Consider the following 20615-nt stretch of genomic DNA (forward strand, 5'->3'; position numbering starts at 1 on the left):
CTTTCCTCCTCCAAGACGCCCCCTCCCCTTCTCTCAGTGTGGTTCGGCCCATCTCGGTGGCGGCTCCCGGCCTGGGTGTCGCAACGCATGCGCGAGCACCAGCTGTGAGCGGGGCGGGCTCCGCGACCTGGGGTTGCGGTGTTGGTGCCCGCAGTCCACGCGCAGGTCGTCGCCATGGTAGTTCAGGCCACGTGGTGAGGGTGCCGCCCCCCGCCCCTGCTAGTCACTTCCGCGTCCTCAAAGCCTCCTGGTTGGCCTCGCGAGAGACCGCGCCCCCGGGTCACTTACCAGTGCCCGCGGCGGACGGGGCACGGCCCCGGCTCCTGGACCTTTCGGGCCCCCCCAGGCCGGCGAGGTAGGTGTCACCGCCCTCGGTACCGACGAAGACACGGTGGGATTCAAAGACGAAAGGCACTTCTTTTCATCCTGGTCCCAACCATTACAGACCTGGCTGTGGACAGGTGATGTCACCCAGAATTACGTTAGTAGTTACATTAGTAGTTACGTTAGTAGTTAACCTCTCCACTGCTAAACCCCTGAAACCACCGCCACTGCCCAACCTACTGCGATGGCCGTCCTCGCCACAGAAGCCGAGGTGTTTCCGGAGCATAAGTCCCATCGCTGTCTCTCGGCTTAAACCTTTCAGAGAATCACTATTCCTCGTGGAATCCAAAGTCACCTTGTCCCTTCCACCCAAGCCCAGCATACCCGTCTTTCCTGGGGACACCGGGGACCCTTTCTGACACTTGAACATTTCTCCTTACGGCTATTGTCACTCACATCTGAACTCTGATGTCACCTCCTTTAACTCTCCTCCATCCCATTGTCATTCAGATGTCACCTTCCCAGAGAGGTCCCCCTGGAGAGGTAACAATTGTCAGCACCCCAGTTCCCGCTACCACATGACCTCATGGCATGTAGTGGTACTTGAACTTGTCCCCCACCCCCAGTAAGGGATGCACAACCTGAGGGAGATGAGGTGTCACTGCTGAGCACGACTTAGAAACACCTCGTGAGAGATGGGCCTGGTATTTGAGAGCATTACTAGCATAGCCTTTGAAAACGGGGGGATCTGTATTTCAGAACCTAGAACCGTGGCGGGGTCATGGTAGGGCCGAGAAGAGATTTGTGGCCAGAAGATTCCCCGCTTCTAACAGCAGTAAGCTTCCGCATTTTAATCCAATAGTTGCTTTCTTTGTGTCCTGGAAAGAATTACGCTTTAGCTGAAAATGCCAAGCTTTTACCTGCTACTCAGACATAGCAGATTCCTGGAACCCCCGAATTGGAAGATGCATAGTGAGGGTTCAACCAGAGAAACAGAACCAGTAGGGGATATATATATTCGGAGACTTATTGCGACTGTGGGGGCAGGTCTGAAATCCATAGTGCAGTCCAAGGAGAGGGCAGGACTCAGGCACAAGCTGAAGCTGCGTCCCCAGGAGGAATTGCTGCTTCCGCCGGAAGCCTCAGTTCTGCTCTTGAGGCCTTTTCACTGACTGAATCAGCCCCATCCAGATTGTCTAAATTAATCTGTTTTACTAAAAGTCAACTGATGGTGCACTTTACATTATCTCCAAAATACCTTCCAAGCAACACTTAGTTAGATTAGCATTTGAGAATGAGTGGGGACTCTAGCCTAGCCAGGTTGAGACATAAGACTCACCATCACGAAAAGGTAGATTCCTAATTTCTGTGTGAGACAGTCTCAGTAACTTCAGGAAATGAGAGAAATGATGCTGCCCACTTTCCCAAATCCCCAACCTCTCTAGCTAACAAATCAGCAGCAATAATTGGAACTTGATTTCATGATTAGTATTTGTTCACCAGGTTTGGTTGCTTAGATACAAAGCAATTCATTTTGAGCCAAATTTTCCTAAGACGTCCTGTAGATATTATAATGTTCTGGGAATACCGGGGTGCCAAAAAAAATGTATGCACATAACTTGTATTCATCTTTAGTTACCGGTATTTATTATTACAATTTTAACACACTTTTTTTCCTTTCTTAAAATGTGTATACATTTTTTGGCACTCTCTATTTTCAGTAATAACTTATAAGTAATGGTTCCCAGAGTTAACACATTTCTGCTCCGAGCAATACACCCTGTTTGACTATTACCAATTACTGTATTATGCTTATTAGGTAATTTGCTGGTAGGTCTAATGATACGTACAGGATAATAATCTGCACTGGAAGCAGTTTTTCCTCCAGTTCTTTGGCAACATTTATTTTGAGGCCTCTGGGGTGGTTATAATGTGCTTTTCTCTCCTCCATACAAAGGAATTTAATGTTTGTTGTAAGAAAAACTTGGAAATACAGAAAGAGGTAAAGAAGAAAATCATCACCCTAACCTACCACCAGAAATAATTACTATTAGTATTTTGGTGCTTATTCTTTCATATATGTATGTATAAAATCTATAAAATCGTACTATTTATGCAATTCTGAATCCTGATTTTTTAACTTAATATTATTTTGTGATGATTTAATCCATTTAATTAAATGATTACTATTTTAATGATTTTATATAACTGTACCATAACTTATTTAACCATTCTCATTGTTAAGACATTTACATTGTTTCCAATTACTTACAATTACAAAGAATACCAGGATACAAACTTGCAACTAGTAGATAAATAAATTCTGGGGATCTAATGCACAGTGATTATAATCAACAATACTGTATTATAAACTTCAAAGTTGCTAAGAGATTAGATCTTACTTGTTCTCACAACAAAAATAAATGATAATTTGGAGATATGACGGAGGTGTTAATTAGTCACATTGTAATATATAAGTCTATCAAATCTGCACGTTGTACATCTTAAACAATATTGTATGTCAATTATATCTCAATAATAAAAAAAAGAATGCCGGGATGAGCAACTTTATGTTAATCTTTGCACATATTTATGAGTATTGCCTTAGTATTTATTCTTAGATGGAAAATTACAGGAAGAAAGAGCATGAAGTAGATAAGGCTTTTGATATATATCGATAAATTGTGTTCTAGATTGTCAGAACATTTTTGAAAGTTTGTCTCCTGATACTTGACAACATTTATAAAACGTAGTTTGAGAAGAAGTCACTATAATCATTTCCTAAAGAGCTTGTGAGTAACTTAGCCTATATAACTTGAAATGGAAGTAATTATTTATTTCCTTAAAATACAAGACACCCATTTCTCTATTTGTTATTGATACAACCCAGAATTTGCCTCACTTCTCTTCTGTGAGCCTTAAATGTTTGACTAGGACACTGGCTTTGCCTAATGGCTTTTATCTGCCTTTCCAAGTGGTATCAAGTGCCAGCATGCGGTCCCTCGGCCTTATCAGGGATGAGTCTTCAGAAGGAACAAGCCCATGAGTGCTGCTGACTCAGTGTGCAGGGGGTAGGTGATGTCAGCCAGCAGCGATTACCTCCTTCTCCACGCTCCTGGCCTAGGAAGACTGCGATCTAATTAAGGTCTGTTTCCCTGCTGTCACAGTGCCCTGTAAGGACTGCCAGGCAATAATGAAAGTTCTTTTACTGAAAGATGCCAAGGAGGATGGCAGTGGCCAGGATCCGTACATCAGGGTGAGTGCCCGAGACTCCTGGTCCCAGAAAGCGCAGCGCTACCTTACCAATGAAGTGGGGGCAGGGAGGGGGATGCTAAAACCGAGGAATTGGCACAGAATAAGTTGTTCATATGATGCCATCACCCTTTCCTTAGTTTCCAAACCACCCTGGCCAATCCAGAACTGTATTCTTTTATTTGCAGGAATTAGGATTATGTGGACTTGAAGCCACTTTGATCCCCGTTTTATCATTTGAGTTTTTGTCTCTTCCCAGTTTCTCGGAGAAGGTAAGGTCTGTCATTGTCTGAGCTCTGTAACTTCTAAGTGTGACACATTTGGTTCCTGAGACTCCGTGCCAACCCAAGCCGGAGGACTTTGTCACTTCCCCTCATTTCAGTACCAAACTTCAAAACAGGGCAGCACAGCCCCTAGTGCCAGGATGGGGCTGCTGTTGGGTTCTCGGCCTGAGCCTCCTCCGTCAGCTCTTCCAGAAAGCTGCCCTGGCTTGGACTGGGTTCTGTGAGGAGGCCCAGGAGGCAGGCTGTGGGGAGGGCAGCAGAGCTGCACTGTTCTCAGCAGTTCAGGCCTTTCCCACTCATCCTCTCCTTTGACCCGCCCGCCCCGGCCTGTGCACAGTGGCTGCACAGGTGTCAGTTTTCCCGTGTTAGAGATTGAGGTCCCAGGCTGGGCAACTCGGCGGAGGCCTCCAGCAAATAAGAGGCAGTGTCGGGACTCGAGACCAGAACGTGTCCCCACAGCATCAGCTCTGCAGCCAGGCGTGGGAGGGACGATCCCAGCAAAGCCTTTCAGGTATTTCAGGGTACAGAGTCAGTGCCCAGGCAGCCCCACCACTGCGCACCCAGACACCCCAGGGCATCTCCCGGGATCTCCCTTCTGGACGCGTGGGCCAGGAGCCAGGTTGCTTTCATGGGACCAGCGTGCCCGGCCCTGCTCACCAGGCTCCACAGCCTGTTACTACCAGGTTCACCCTCAGGCTCTGCACCTCACAGCCGTGCCCTTCACGCTCTGAAAAGCTTCCTGTTCTTTCAGGTTGAGCTGAATATCAGTTCTCCTTCAATTCCACAGACATTGAGTTGGCATTTATCACGTTCCCATGCCCTGGGTCTGGGCACTGAGGGAATGATGTAAGAGGGGCCCGAGTTGGCATGCTCTTCCGTATGCAGTTTTAAAGGGGAACCGAGGCCTCATCACTTGAAATCAGGAGCCTGTCCCTCCACACCAGCCACCCTGCTCCACAAGGGGTTCTCTGAACCCTCCATCAAGCCCCCCAGGTGTGCACGGGCCTGGGGGTCCCCGGGGACGCTTACCGTTCACCTCGGGCTGGTTCCTTAGCCTCTCCAAGCCTGTGTGCATAATCTATGAGGGGAGCATAGCACCCCCGCTACCCCCCCGATCTCACAGGGAACTTGGACAGGTTCAGTGAAGGGACCTGTATGGAACAGCCAAGCGCCTGGCTCAGAACAAATGCTCAGTAGATCTTATCACTGCCATTTTCTTTGAAAATCAGGGCTTCAGCGAGGATAGCGCCCCTTGGATATTCCACTTCTATCACACATGCAGGTCAGGTCTCCCCTCCTGCCCAAGCCCAGGCTGAGACCCGTTGCCCCTCTCTGCTCTGGTTACATCCACCATCCTTCTCTGCACCTGCCTCTGTCCCCCTCGACTGAGCTGCTCGAGGGAAATGCCAGGAGTAAGGGATTCACCTGTATTCCTAAAGGCCTAGGGTAGGTCCAGGCACCGGGTCAGCTCTCAGTCAGTGATGAGCGGATGCATGTGTGGATGGACGAGTGGACACAGGGAATGAATCAGTTGGCCTGCTACGCCTCTGAGCACTTGGAATTCTGGGAAATGTTGAGCTTAGCCATCATATAAAATGCCTTTGTTGTTTGGTGTGCAGTTGTCTCATCCAGAAGATTATGGAGGACTCATTTTCACCAGTCCCCGAGCAGTGGAAGCTGTGGAGCTGTGTTTGCAGGAAGACAATAAAACTGAAGGTGAGGCCAGGTCTGCTGGGAATTCCACTGGCCTTCTCTTCACTCTGGTTTCTCCCCTTGGCAATGCGATTACATTGGTGCAAAAGTCACTGCAGTTTACAGGGTTAAAAATCATGGCAAAAACCGCAATGACTTTTGCACCAACCTAATAGATTGCAGATACAGGAACTTCAGGTGTGAAAAATTGCAGTCACTTTCAGCTCAAGAAGTCCTGAGATACCAAGTGACTTCATGTTCGTGGAACCTTTGGCCGGAGCAGGAAATGACCTTTCTCCTCGTAAGCTGTGTCGCGCTGTCCCACACAGAAGGACATGCCAACTTGTGAGCGTCCTGACGGGACTGAGCGCTTTGCAGGGCCGTGTCACACACCCTGCCTTGGAAAATGGGAGACATTGCTGCCTCCTAAACCCCAGACGGACGTCACGGGGGCGTCGAAATGCTCACCTGCCAGGCGCTCACAGCTCCCCTCGGTATATCGGCGCCAGTCTCTTTCCTCAAACGATGATGAGAGGACCCAACAATATATGAGAAAGCAGTGCGTGCCGTGCCAGGTGCTCAATGAGACATGACCCTTAGGCACTCTTCCTGCCTCCTTCCCTCTCCATCACAACAGAGGAACAGAGCCCGGGGTTCAGACTGACCAACCCCTTTGGTCTGCTTGATCAAACAGCTTCGTGGTAGCCTCCTGCATACCAGGCTCTGTGTTTACATTCATTATCTCATTTAATCCAGAGGTACACATGCTGTGGTCCTCATTTTACAGATGAGAAAACTGAGGCCTGGGAAGAGTACACCCTGATCCAAAGCCATGGAACCAGTGAGTCAGGCCTGAGCAGCTCCAGTTGTAATAACGAGTGGAGACAGCAGGGTGGGTGGTTACCGAAAGGGCTTTGCAGCGAGTTCAGCCGGGGCTCAGATGACCGTTCTGACCTTGGCAAGTTCCTGGACCACGCTGAGCCTCAGTTTCCTTGTTTGTAAAATGGGCCCATCACTTCCCCTAGGAGCTAGCTGGGACTTAGAAGGGCCTGCTCTGTGCCACACAGTCCTGAGTGCTTTACCTCTGAGGCAGGTGTGGTGAGTACCTGCCCAGCGAGGAGTCTGAGGCGCTCCAAGACCACATGGTCTGTGAGTCACAGGTGTGTGTGTGAGTCCAGCTTCAGAGAGTGACTCCCGAAGAGAAACATTCGGGACCTTGCCTGGCACAGGGCGGCAGTGAGTGAGTGACAGTAGTGAGTGGTCATTATCTGTCTTTACATTTCATCAGGCCTCATTACAGCCCCGAAGCTCACCTTCTTGGTGATTTCATAGACACCCCTCCTGTTGAAGAGGAAGTCTGATGCGTTCCGTAGGGATGAGGACTCGCGCTGCCCCATCAGCACAGCAGCTCAGAGCCGGAAGTGCAGTCATTCCAGAGTGGAGAGAAAACTCACGGTGGAGAAGCGCCCAAATTGCCCGTCAGCAGTGCTTCAAGGAATCTTCGTCTCACAGTTGTGTTTGTCATCTTGTATGTGTTTTGAGGATGAAGATGATGAAACAGAAGAAAACCCCAGAATGGGCACCATAACTTTCCGGCTTAGAAAGCATTTTCCTGAGTATTTCCTTATTTTGATTCTCACAGCTCTATGATATAGGCAGGAAAGCTGTAGTTAGTCCCAGTTATCCAGACGGGAAAGCAGACGAGCCGGTTAGCTGACCCACCTGGAAACATACTCAAGTGAAGGGGCCGAGCTGGCTCCAAGCCGGGCTTCCTGAGTTCGTCCAGGGCTCGCTCCAGCTCTGATCTGCTGTGAGGCGTGGAGAACGGTGTTCTTACCAGGAAATGATGTTGTACCTCGGTTCTTCTCTTCTTGAAGGAAAGAATTCAGTCAAGAGACTGTGCAGCACGAACAGCAGAAGTTTATTAGTAAAAGAAAGTACACTGCCAGACATGGCTCAGGCTGACCCAAGGGAGGGAAGAAGCCTCGCCTTACACTGTGTGAGGGCTTTTATTTCTATGGGTAGAATTGCCTCGCCCTCTCCCTTCTCTTCTCTCTCCTTCTCCCCCTGCGGTGCCTAGTCCTGCCTTCTCTGGTATTGAGCAGGGCTTTTCTCTGATGTAGGGGCATGTGTAAACACGTGCCCTTGGTTTAGGGGCAAGTGTAATCACAGCCCTTAGGGATGTGATCCCTTATGTGTACACCTGGAATCTGCTTGGCTTGGTGGTCCTGATAAGCAGGATGCCTTCCTCCCTTCTCTGGCTTTTGACAATGCATTTCTTCTATTTAGAAGCATGTGGAATCCTGGAATTCTGTTGGGCAGGTGCCAGGGGTCTTGACCCAAGTAGGAGCTGCAGCAAGGGGCTTTCTAACCGGGGCTAAGTCTCTCCTCCTGCTCATTTCTATCTATCTACTTACCCTGTCAGTTTGTTCACATGCTAGAGATAATTTTAAAATAAATATTATTCACATTTGTGGGTAGGGAAGAAAAGTGAAACTCAATCATCCATTACCGTTTAAAGGGAATTTCCCATAGAATTGTAAAGGGGAGAGTAACACTATTGAATGGAAGGGAGGGTTATGCCCTAGTTAGATTTTAGGAAGGAAGAACTAGTGTTTCCTTGCCGTCTAAAAAGGTGGTATCAGATGCGCAGTGGCCTTATGATATATTTGTACAATCCATTTTCTCTTCGTATTTCTTTCATCCATATTGAAAGATGTTTATTTTTGTCATGAAATGGTAGAGTTCGCTATTGTGTTTATGATCCTGAAATTAATTTTCTCTACTTTGACCTAATGGGTACATAAGCCCTCTTATCCGACACTAGTTTCTTGACTGTTTTCAGATTCATGTTTCAAATTATACCAATTGTGTTACTTTAGTAAGCATTTAAGCTACCTCTTTTGAAATACCAGTGGCTTTTTCTTTAAAAGTCTAGATTTTAAAAATGTTAATATCACCTTGCAAATTAATTCTTCAAGTTCTGTTTATTTTCTAGTATACATTAAAAATACTTCTAGTGCCAACTGTGGAAATTACTTTACTATTTCAAGCAAGGCGTACTGCAACGTTTACCAAAATGATTTATTTAAATGTGCAGAATGTGGACAGTATACAAATGGAATTTTAGTTGGAGATGCTGTTCTTTAGACTTGCGTATTACGAGTTTGCCTTGCTCTCAAGTCTTAGGATGAACAAGCAGCCGTGGGCACCCGTCGAAATGGCCACCTTGGTATTTGCAGCTCACATCTAATTTCCTGTTTTACAGTCTGGAAAAAGTCCCTGAAAGAAAAATGGAATGCCAAGTCGGTGTACGTGGTTGGAAATGCCACCGCTTCTCTAGGTAAGCAATCAGGGTAAACATGAAACCTAACAGTCCACTGTGGTGGTGTGATTTGTAGGAAGAAATACATACTTCGTCTTTGTCCCTGTTCCTGGCATGGAGCTCCTAAAACTCTTGGAATTTTTCTAAGTGATAAAGTTGAAAGTGTCTTTTGTTATTAATAACAAACCTCTTTCACCTCCACCTGAGTTTATTTTAATGAGGTGACTTATAGAAAGCCCTTAAAGTTGGGGCTGGTTGCCAAGGGAACCAGTCATGTAATTATAGTAGGAACTATTAGACTCCTGCCCCCATCCCCATCTCCAAGGAGAGGAGAGGGGCGGGAGGTTGAATTAACCACCAATGCTCAACCATGCCATATAATGAGCCTCCATAAAAATCCCCGAGGACAGTAACATGGAGAGGCAGGGTGGGTGCTGGTGCCATGCCTGGAGAGGTCGGCACCCCCCACCCCCCACACACATGCACCCATACTTTGCCCTGTGCATCTCTTCTGTTTGGCTGTTCATTTACATCCTTTGAAATACCCTTTGTAATAAATTGGCCACAGTTAGGAAACCAGTTTTCTGAGTTTCGTGAGCCATTCTAGCAAACAGTCACCCCAAGGAGGGGCTGGTGGGAACCTCCAGTTTAGAGCCGGTCGGTCGTCAGAAGCATAGGTGACAGCCTGGACTTGGGACTGGAGTCTGAAGTGGGGGCCGTCTTGTGGGACTGAGACCTTAACCTGTGGGGTCTGATAGCGTGAGAACTGAGTAAAATCGTAGGACAGCCAGCTGAGGGCTGGAGAATTGCTGGGTGTTGAAACCCCACACATTCGGAACCACGGTACAGAAGTGTGAGGGGTAACAGTAGAGAGCAGAAAAGAAAACAGGAGTCTCCATTCCTAGGCCACTCAGCCTTGTTCGTTTTTTAAAACAACACTTTAATTCAGCTTAAAGTATGATTTTTTGCTTATTAAATTTTTATAAAGTATCTCAGTCAGTCTTTGGCTTTGTGATCTTGATGCTTTTGAAGGGCACAAGCCAGTTATTTTGTAGATGGTCCCCCAATTTGTCTGATGTTTCTTTGTGATCAGAGTCATTCTGGTTCTACATGCCTCTCAGGAATATCACAAAAATGATGCTGTCTTTTTCTCATTGACAAAAAAGTTCTGGAAATGTATAGTGGTGATGGTTGTATATCATTGTAATGTACTTAATGTCACTGAATTATACACTTAAAAATAATTAAAATAGTAAATTTTATGTTGTGGATTTTTACTAGATAAAAAAAAAATACCTAAAAGGAAAATCACTAAATATTAAAGATATCTCTAGGTAGTAGTATTATAGTTGGTTTTTTAGAATTTTCTTAATATTTTCCCAAATAGTCTTGAATTTATATTGTTTCTAAAGCACAAAATATAAACAGGGAATCATTAAAACTTATCATAAGGCATTTTAAATACTTAAACAATGCTTAGCTATCGTGAGTAAATGAGCCTATGACTGTCTTTCAAAACAGTTCAGTTTGTTTAAATGAATTTTAAAATATTGGGGGAAGGTGAACTATAAGTGAAAACAGTTTAGTAATTAAAAGCACATCTTCCAGAGAACAAAGTGAGGTTGGGGAAAGAGAGCAGTTGGAATTTGCTAGATTAATTAAGAGATGAGTGTGGCTCTCACACAGCAAAATCTTTACACCCGCCCCTTCCCACCCCCTGCTTAGCAGATCAGCTGGGAAGGATGAGCGTCTCACCAAGGGAACCACCTCCACGCTCCCCCAAAAATAAGTTAAGAGTCCTATCTTAACATGAAATCAATCACCCAACTTTGAATGCTCGACTTTAATTTACCTTTCTAGACATGACACACCCACTCTTTAGTGGGTACTTTTTTTACTCACTTTTTTTCTGATGTAGAAGAGGAAAGAAAATAATATAGGCAATGTATGCTTTATATACCAAAATTTCAACTGTCAAATATAGTATATTGATAAATTTTCCTATTTTGATTTTGTTCTCACGCTTTCACACACTAGCTGAGAAACATTTTGAGCTGTCACAAAACCTTCAGTTTGATTTCAGTAGCATCAATATGCCTTTTGCTCTCACTGTGCTGTCAAATGAGAAGAAAACTAGAAAAAAAGCAAGTGGTGATACAGTGATGAGAAATCTGTCTGGAGACAGAGCAGCTGAAAGTGGGCCACCATTACGTGTGGCACAGATGACAAAGCTGGGGTCTCGGCCTCAAGCTGCTCTGTTTATCCAGTTGTGAAGGGACAGGACATGTTCTAAATGCTGGAAACATAGTATCAGAAGAGAGATGAAATTAGGGATTTTGCAGTTTTTAAAGATCTTTGGGAGAAACCACATCCTATCTTAATATGAAAGTCAATCACCCAACTTTTGAACGCTCGATTTCAGTTCACCTTTCCAGACATGACGCACAGAAGGAACTGTCTTTAGTGGGTAAAGAGAGGAGGCGTTGCTTGAACGCCCCGCCGCAGGCAGAGACCTCACGCCACCCACTCACGTCCCCAAACCTTTACATAGAGCCGCTCTGGGCTGCGAGGTAGACCAGTCCCCACCAGCCTCCTCCTCTCTAAGGTGCAGGGGCAATCTCTGCATGTCCAGCTCTCAGGGTTGTGTCAGGATCAGATGAGCCAGTGCTGCTCTGAGCAGCAGAGCCAGTGGTCCCGGCATGCTTCCCCCCGTCTGGGTTCTTAGGAGGATGCAACAAATGTCCATATTAAGTACCAGCCTCACTGGGAGGACTTACGTCCCAGCTCAGTCCCTGGGAAGTCCTCAGGGGTCTTGGGGCACTGAGACCTTCCTACTTCAGAGGGCTGGCTGGCGATGTGCCATAAGCAAGGGCTTTGTTCCTGAACTAAGCTTACAGCTGCAAGTGACTTTCTCTTGGACTCAGAACATTTGTGATGATCTGTAAATTAAAAGCTCATGGTGTGCACATTAAAGCTGCAGTTGGTTATTAGCCAGTGTCCTGTGAATTCCACATGGAATGCCCACAGCAGCTCCTTTCTCAGAGAAGTTCCACGTTCCTGCGAACAGGTGCCAAGCTGACCCAGCCAGCCCTTCCTTTTTTAACATCCTTTGCAGTTCCCACCTGGAAAAGTACAGGGGAGCCTGTGTGCCTGCTTCTTGCTCAGTTCATGACAGAAGTCACACCAAAGTGGCCGGTGCAGCCCCTCCCCCCAAACACCTGCATTCGTGGTTCCGGGGGGCCCTGCTGGCAGCTTCTTATGAAACCCCCCCACTTCCATTTCGGTCTCCCCAGGTCAACCCACCACACTGTTCTGGATGAGAGCTGGTGTCGCCTCCCTACCAGAATGAGGGCTCGCTAATGCCCTGTGAACAGTAGATCTCAGAGGCTCAGCCGCTCCTGACTGAGAAGAAAACCACGTTTTTTTGTGCTCCTCCGAGATGGCCAGGAGTTTGCTCTCACCGTCTCGTATGATCCTTAAAACAGTCCTACGTGGTGGTTTTCCCCTCTTGTAGAGGAGCTCAGTGGGGCCCAGGGAAATTGGAACATTACCCAAAGCCATGCGTCTAGAAAGGGTGGGACCCGGACCAGCTCCCTCACATCTGACACCACACCTGTGGCCTTCCTGCGCCATCCTTAGGAGGAGACCTTCCCTGTAGGACTTGTAAAGCGCATGGCTTTGCATCTGCACATAAAAGGGACAACACAGGGACAGAGGGACTTCAATAGCCCTGTGAAGAAATACATTTTGTGTTGTTTTCCAGTGAATAAAATTGGCCTGGATACAGAAGGAGAAAGCTGTGGAAATGCAGAAAAGCTTGCAGAGTACATTTGTTCCAGTAAGTAGAAAAAGATCACCCTAAATGGAGCCCGTTTATTTTCATTGGTTGGTCTCACAACTGCCACCCAGGGAAAGGACTAGTTCCTTGATGCGCTCTCCACGATGACACTGGTTGACACGCAGTGTGGAAGCCACTCCTGAGACCAGAGCCTACCTGTGCTTGCGAATGTCTGTGCTTGTTTGCGAGTCAGCCCACCTCCCGCCACCCCGACAGCAAAGGACTGAGACAACTCAAACATAACCCAAAATAAGACGCCGGGTCTTCGCTTCTGGGGGCAGGGGTCGTCAGTGTGGCTGGGCTCCTCCCCCACCGCTCCTCCCTGGGGAGGCAGACCTTCCAGAATGAGCCAGCTCCAGGCTCGTTGTTTCTAATGTTCTTTCACAGGACAATTGTCACCGTTAACCATCTCATAGCCCTCCTCTTTTAATATATTAGGTTGGTACAAAATTGTGGTTTAAAAGGTTAAAAATAATTCGGAAAACTGCAATTACTTTTGCACCAAGCTAATAGCAGTCACTGTAGATGGCAGCTCCTGGGACGAAGAGCCTTGGTTTACAAAGAACAGTTACGGGTTCTGCGGGCGGGGGGCTGGGACGACAGTGAGCTCCTTAATGGAAAGGTGGCCCGGCCTGTTTCCACAGCAGGTGGTTTGGCTGGACTCACAGTTGATGTGCTAGTTCTGGAAGGAGATGGAAGGAAACTGAGTCTTTCCTCACTGTCAGCTCCAGGGCCAGCAAGCCGTGTTCCTTGCTTTGCAAACAAGGCAGAGCGGATCTGTCACTTCTGAGACACCACACTGCTGTTTCAGTTGCTGACCGCAGGCTGGGCGGGGAGAAGGAAGGGATTCTCGGAGGCTCCTTGCAAAGCCTTTGTACTTCCTCTGATTTAGGACCAGTATGTCATGCGCCCTGATGAATCTCCACCCCAAAAATATCCAACTAAGAACCCACCTTGACAGCTAATCAGGAGTTTCACCTCGGTTTTACCAAGGCATTCAAGATTTTCTCCCCAAGTAAACTCTGAAACTTAATTTTAGAAGCTAAGAATCTACTTCCAGTGCTTGGAGTAAACAGGCCAATTCGTAGTTGTTGCCTATTTCTGTTACTGAACAAACACTTATTTACTATGTGACAGGCACTATTGGAAGCACTTAGAACTATTAACTGATTTAATTTGGTAGCTCATTGTTCTGATAGACAATTCTTCATCCCTCTCAGGATATCTCCTCTAATGGAAAAGAAAATACAAGTTAAATGATAAAAGGTAGAAGACAATCTGAGAGAGAGACGGAGGGAGAGAGACAGAGACAGATTGCAGTTTATTTGAAATGTCCTCCTGGACTTGGAGCTGACAAAAGAAAAGGCAGACTTGCTGGGTTCTTCTTCCATCCCCCCAAATAAGCCTCATTATCCTAATTACGATTAAGTTCCCACTGCCTGCCTGACTTGGATTCTCACAGCAGCGCCTGAGAGGTTGAAATCATTGCAGACGTGAAGTCATCAGTCTTACACTCTCATCTCCAGTGAAATGACATTTTAAACAATCAGTCTCGTCTTAATGACCTACAGTGATGATTTATCAAGCCCCCCACCCCAGCTGCATAAGTCAGGATCTTCAACACCTTGGCTGTCTTTAGCCCACAGTCCAGCCCTTCCTGTTAAAGGAATGAAGAGTGGGGCCTCTGAGCCCCGCGATGCATCATTTTTGTGCGGAGTTAGACTCCTGCCAGGTGCGTCCCTCCCTATTGTCCCAGGGAGACCTCATCTCTCATCTCTGCAGAACGAACCAGCTTTACCTTGACCTATGTAGGGTTGGCCTATTTGGGTTGAAAATCTGCAGGCAGTAAACGTGTCACAAAAAGGAATGGGTTACAGGCACACCTTGTTTTATTGCACTTCACAGATGTGTTTTTTTACAAACTGAAGGTAAGACCCTCCACCAGCAAAAAGATTACGACTTGCTTTATTGCAGTATTTGTTTTATTGCCGTGGTCTGGAACCGAACCAGCAGTATCTCCGCGGTCTGCCTGTATTTGCCTTTGACTTCTTGAAGGGGGTTAGCTCCCAGAAGTACAGTCACCATAGATCTCCCTTCAGCAGGAAAGAGTTTTCAACCATGACATTTTCAAGTTTTCTCCCTTGTGCTGACGAGGCAGTTTTTCCACGAGGCAGCAGAGTTGACTGGGCGGCACCGTCTGGCCTTCTGCTGGGCACTGGTGGTGTAGGGAGAAGAAGACAGACGCCTGCCCCGTACCAGGATGCACATGCTAAGCTCCCTGTCTCCCTCCAGCAGTCAGAATGAGAAGCAGCAGCTCGATACTCTGCTGGACCTGCAGAAGAGAAGGTGCAAAGGGCAGATTCTGGAATCTTCCGAAGGCCCCTTGACACCTGTGGTTGGGCTTGCCAGAAAACTCCTTGGGCACTTGGCTGGTGGCTGCTGTCCTTGCTGGGACAGGAGTGGATATGCAGCTTGTCTCTGTTGGAGGTGGCTGCTAAGCCCCTCTTGGCTGCCATTTCCCTGCCACCGCTGGTCCCATCCACTGCTCCCTCACTGGTAGGGAATGTTTGCCCCAGTGCCCACACCAGGCCTGACCTCTAACCTTCTAACTCTAGTTAAGGTGCAAAGGCTGCTTCTAAATAGTGCAGCCCAGGAGCCACTGGGGGGGCGGAGGGGGTTGGAGTTAAAGGAGCGAGGGCAGAAGCCCCTGGCTTGTTGGGTGTGTTTCCCAAGCACTGCGCCCCCGAAGGAGCAGAGCAGGGCAGCAGCTGCCCCTCCTTACCCCCTGTACACATGCAGCTCCCCGAGTTTCTACAAAGCTGTTACTAAGTCTGGCTGTTTATTCACAGGGGAGTCACCAGCCTTGCCTCTTCTGTTTCCTTGTGGAACCCTCAAAGGAGAAATACTGCCGAAAATGCTCAAGGACAAAGGTGACTGAGTGCGCCGACTCGTGGGGCCTCCCAGAGCCTTGCAGTGATGGAAGTGGGGGTGGAAGTGGTCGGCCCTGCAGAGGCCACAGGCAGCAGGCCGGAGAGGTGGGGCAGGCCTCACCCCAGGCGTGGAGGTGGTCTGCTTTCCTGGCTTCATGTCTACTCTCAGCCTGCCCAGCTCCAGCTGGGAACAGGCAGAGTGTCACTGAGCCTTCACCAAGAGGACGTGACCCCAGGGCAGGGTCCACATGTGGAAGAAAGCCTAAGGATGGAGCTGATCCGTAATGCACGCAGCGTCCTCCATGCAGCTCAGCCGCTCAGGCCTCGCTCCCACGCCATCTCCCGGGGCTCTCACTGCCTGGAAACAGCCCCAGTGACTCAGATGTCTCAGGGGTCACCTGCACACCTTCTGTCACATAGCTGGTCTGGGAGCAAGGGGTGAGTAATCCGTAGTTTGGAGTATGAACTTCAGGGTGCGACAAACAGATTTGAATTCTCCCTCTGCTGTTCGTTAGCTGTGTGAGCACGGGCAGGTCACATGCTCTCTCTGTGCATCAGCTCCATCTGTGAAATGGGTTTAAACCATACAGCCTGCGTCGCAGAGCAGTGTGAGCTTATACGCGCGATGCCTGGCTCTCCAAGGCAAGCAATTCGTGACCTGCAACTAATACATTCGCCTGCAATGTTTTGAACCTCCAACAATCCACGGGAATATTACCCGGATGATCTTGGACCTTGTAACATTCCCCTTGTGTATTAAAATGGGGTGAGATCTGATCGCTCTCCCCCCATTACCACCCGGCTTCTAAAGGCCACCGGGAATAATGGGGATGATGGCAGAGGACGTTAGGCAGTGACATCAGCGAGGTCCTCAGCCTTTCTGGGGCAAGAAAATGAGGGAACGAAAGAGAAAGCGCGGTCGCGCGTGTCCTTAAAGAAATGAAACATAAATCAGAGGCTTGATGCCTCGGTTTCTTTCTTTAGGTTTTTGGGTATGTAATGGTAATAGCTTGCAGTTTTCTGCTGAAATATCTTGATTCCTCCTGAGAGGTTTTCTTTCCTTCCAATTTCATTTCTATAAGCTGGAGGTTTCACCACCTGATACGGTTTCAGCACTGAGTGGCTGCCCTATCTAGTAAATATCTGTGGTTGACATTTGTGCTGGTCACTTCCTGCCTCCTTCCTCATGGCCAGCCCTGAAAATCCTAGGATGTTCAGTCATTGAGTGGAACAGGAAGGAATGTGACACTCCAGAGCCTAACCCATTCATCTGCAGAGGGCCCCTGGGGTCCATGGGGAGAGGGGAGCAGTGGCCAATCCAGGGGCTCATGGTCATGTAGAGGCAGGGCTGGGCTGGCTGGGCGCCGACTCATGGCCTCTCCCAAGAGCTGCCCTTGGACCTGCTTCCTAGTGTCAGGTTGCTGGGGACGAGGTTGTAGGATCCGAGGTGCCTGGAAGGCCCTGGCTGCCTGCTTCAGCCCCCGGCTTGAAAAGCTCCCTCCAAGCTCTGCCTCCTCCCCTTGTCCTCAGTGTAGGGTTCCATACTGATAGCGTTGTGGCCCCGAGAAGAATCACTTGATGCGAGTGCCAAGAAGAATTGATCTGCTGAGATGAACCCTCCATGGTCAGCCGAGGCCCCCATTTCATAAACAATAAGAGCCCAGGGTCATGTGCATACAGGGGCCTCTGGCATCGTCTGGATACTGGGGAGACCCTCAGACTGATCTCTGGGTCCCCGCACCCTGTCCCGCTTGGTCAGCCGTCTGGGTCAACCCCTGCGGGGACGCCCTGCTTTCTTCCTTCTACCAACAGACTGAGACCTGCCCCGTGCAATCAGAACTGCTCAATGTGGAGACCGCACTTACATAAAATGACCGAATTCAGAAGCTGGGAGGGAACTTTTGCTTAGGCGGCCTCCCGTGTCTCTGTGGGACGGAATTTAGGTTGCTACCCAGATGGGCCTGTGTCTCCCAGGCTGCAGCTCCATTTTGCTAAAAAAAAAAAAATGCTTTTTCTTCTTTATTCCAGTCTAAGATTAACTTTGGATTCCAGCGTCCCTGGTGGACATGCCGCACAGACGGCAACAAAAGGCACCGAGTATACGAGGGAAGCCTTGGGTTTCAGGGCCTTGTCCTTCCTCTGCCGTCAGCCTCCGCCCCCGCAGGACTGCTGAGTGTCCAGCAGGCCAGAGGGCCGGCGAGGCTGCTCGCACTCAGCACGGCCCAGCTCCCGACAGCGTGTTCCAGGCTGGCTGTGCTGCCATGGGCGGGCTCGTCTCCTGACCGCCCCCATGCACACTCCACGTGTTCCCAGTGCAGTAAGTCTGTTTTCCGGTTTCATCATGTCCAGGGATTCCCATGGAAAGCTTAACCGTCTACCAGAAGATTCCACACCCGGGAATCCAAGTGAACCTGAATAGCTACTATTCCCAGCAGGTGGGTGCTGTTTCTAGCGAGAGCTCGGGCAGGGCGGGCACCCAGTGGGTGGTGGGGCAGGTGGGTGAGACAGCCTGTCTGCGTGGTTCCACTCCCCCCAGCTGTGTGACTGAGGACGTGAGCTTTCATAGGCTCCATCTCTGTATCTGTGAAATGGGAATAGACCATCTAAGTAAGGTGTGTATACGGATTAAAGGAGATCATTTACTCAAAGCCCTTTGAGCAGCAGCCCAGACATAGGAAGCCTGAGGCAGAGAGCAGCCTTGTGACTGTTCCTCCTCTCGTGTGGCAGTGCTGGCGCGGGAGGGCGCTCCTGTGAGCTGACTGACGTTCTCCACATGTAGATTCAGTAAGATGCCTCCCTCCCCTTTCAGGTCAGGCTCCCGAACGCATTGCTGGTTCTGGGACAGCCTTTTAGCACACACCAAAGCAGAAAGCCGTGCAGGTGGGCTGTCTGCTGTCTGCGCTGTTTCCTGCAGGGCTGGACAGCTGACAGGGAGCTGGGCTCCAGGGCTGCCTTCATCAATCGGTGGCGCTTTGGCCACACGCACTAGAGGCACTGTCCACCTGGCTAGGCACGTGGGTCTGTGTCCTCTGGCCGGGCAGGCCAGACCTGGGGGCCTGCAAAGCGGTCACCGGCAGCACCCGGCCTCTCCATCGCACCCTACTCTCTAAACAGTTCCTCACCTGAACTTGCCCTCCATGGGTGAGAATGAGAGAGTGCCAGTATCAACCAGGAACCGCCTACTAGGACGCCTGGGGACACAGGTGGATGGTGACAGGGCTTGGGGAACTCTCTCTCCTCGCCCTCACGGCAAGGACTGACCTTGTCCTCTCTCCTACAGGGCGTCCCAGCCAGCATCACGTTTTTCAGTCCCTCTGGCCTTACATACAGTCTCAAGCATATTCAAGAGTTATCTGGTGACAACATCCATCAAATTAAGGTGAGGTAGTCAGTGGGCTTTTGGTCTTTTTCAGATTTTTAACAAAATTTGATTAATTATCCTAGAGTTTCCATGTCAGGTCAGAGCACTCCTGACCGAGCAGACCCCTGCGGGCGCCTCTGGAGAACTGGAAAGGCAGGGCTCTGAGTTCCCCACCCGAGCTTATAGCTCAGCAGCGCGCTTCCTGGCTGGTGCTGTCAGACAAGGCACTTAGCCTCTCTGAGCCTGTTTCTCAGTTGTCCCACGAGGATAACGATCCCTTTGTGGCCTTTACAGACCTGCGGAGGGTCCTCCCTGGCGGATTAGCCTCAGGACTGGATGAGAGGATGCAGGTAGAACCCTTAGCTCAGGGCCTGGCACAGCTGTCAGCATCCTTTCCCCCTTTTTATTCTGGCAAACCATCTTGAAATTATCTGTCCTAAGAACATTCCTCTTTTCACGTCTTTTAATTCAAAGGATTTACATCCACATTTTAGGGACTCTATTTGTTGTGTGTCTACACGTAATCACAGCCCTTGTGCTCTACTGGGAACGCTCGTGAACTGGCTTTGGGGGACTGAAGGAGGGTGTGAGCTGGGGATGAAGGCCAGCTCTGTCAGCCCTCGTGCAGCCAGGCACAGCGAAGGCCGTTACCTTTATCACAGGTGTGTCTCACAGCACACCTGGGTGGTGGGGACTGCTTCTCAGGTTTACAGGGGGAGTCACAGGCGCAGAGAAGTGTGTCCCAACCCTCTGGGTGCAGGGTCCAGGTCTGGACTGCTCTGCTTTCAGGGGTGTTCACAGCCACCACCCCTGCCTGCCACACTCTGTTCTGTGTTCCTTCCACCTAACCCCACCCAGGGCCCCAAGGTACCAGGCGGAACTGTCGGCAGCTAAGGCTCCAAGGAGGCTGCCCTGGTGGTGGGCCCGATTCTGGGCCTCGAGTCCCTGGCAAACCCCCAGAGCCGCAGGCGCGGTGCCGTCTCGCTCTGGCTGGTGCTGAGGCTGTAATGAGACCGGGAGGCGAAGGCATTTACAGCCTTTAACGCCGGGTTCCGATCAGGAGTTTGTCACATTTATAAGCTCTGGCACGAGGAGCGGTGTCCTAACAGACAGGCTGTCCCACAGGCCCTGCACAAGTCGCCTCCTGCTTCCTGCTGGCACCGGCTGGTACACTGAGGCCCTTCTCTCTTCTCTCTGCAGTTTGTAGCCATCGGCCCCACCACAGCGCGCGCCCTGGCCGCACAGGGCCTGCCTGTGAGCTGTACGGCCACGAGCCCCACACCTCATGCCCTGGCCGCTGGCATCAGGACGGCGCTCCAGCCCCACAGCTGCTGAGCCAGCTGCCCCGGCGACCTCCCTGGGCCGGGCTGCTGCCTCCAGGGCGGGCGAGGTATCTGACCTCAAACCCCTGCCTCGTGCCTGAGCGGGACAGTGATGACGATGCGACCACGCTGGCATCAGGCCCCCGCGCACCGCGCTGCCTCCATGCGGCCACTTGGACCCTCTCCTGGCACGTGCCAGTGCCCAGGCCCCGTGCAGCAGGGAGCACATCAAATAAACACCACACCACTGGCTACTTGTGCGGACTGTGTGTCATTTCCACTGCAGA

General features: G+C 49.6%; 1 protein-coding gene across 6 annotated transcripts; it reads left to right on the forward strand.

Annotated features, from left to right (window-relative positions):
- The first annotated feature begins 85 nt into the window (after positions 1 to 85).
- Positions 86 to 20588, forward strand: UROS (uroporphyrinogen III synthase). Of its 6 annotated transcripts, XM_074338820.1 has the most exons (12): positions 94 to 355; positions 1084 to 1159; positions 3300 to 3395; positions 3492 to 3580; positions 3765 to 3848; positions 5480 to 5576; positions 8821 to 8895; positions 12641 to 12715; positions 15565 to 15645; positions 17995 to 18080; positions 18926 to 19024; positions 20207 to 20588. In XM_074338820.1, exons 4-12 carry the CDS (start codon positions 3518 to 3520, stop codon positions 20339 to 20341), a joined length of 795 nt encoding a protein of 264 aa, XP_074194921.1. In that variant the 5' UTR covers positions 94 to 355; positions 1084 to 1159; positions 3300 to 3395; positions 3492 to 3517; the 3' UTR covers positions 20342 to 20588. The 6 variants fall into 6 exon arrangements, with proteins under 6 accessions (XP_019597752.2, XP_074194923.1, XP_074194922.1 ...); XM_019742193.2 differs by lacking the exon at positions 1084 to 1159 and having other exon boundaries at positions 86 to 355; XM_074338822.1 differs by lacking the exons at positions 1084 to 1159; positions 18926 to 19024 and having other exon boundaries at positions 89 to 355.
- Positions 20589 to 20615: the final 27 nt, after the last annotated feature.

This window comes from Rhinolophus sinicus, linkage group LG07 (assembly GCF_036562045.2).
Source record: "Rhinolophus sinicus isolate RSC01 linkage group LG07, ASM3656204v1, whole genome shotgun sequence".
Taxonomy (NCBI): domain Eukaryota; kingdom Metazoa; phylum Chordata; class Mammalia; order Chiroptera; family Rhinolophidae; genus Rhinolophus; species Rhinolophus sinicus.

Coding starts and splice junctions, on each gene's coding strand:
- UROS (XM_019742193.2), top strand. CDS start 3,518: ATGAAAGTTCTTTTACTGAAAGATGCCAAGGAGGATGGCAGTGGCCAG. Junction 5,577..8,820: donor GGAAGACAATAAAACTGAAG/GTGAGGCCAGGT, acceptor CCTGTTTTACAG/TCTGGAAAAAGTCCCTGAAA. Junction 19,025..20,206: donor ACAACATCCATCAAATTAAG/GTGAGGTAGTCA, acceptor TTCTCTCTGCAG/TTTGTAGCCATCGGCCCCAC.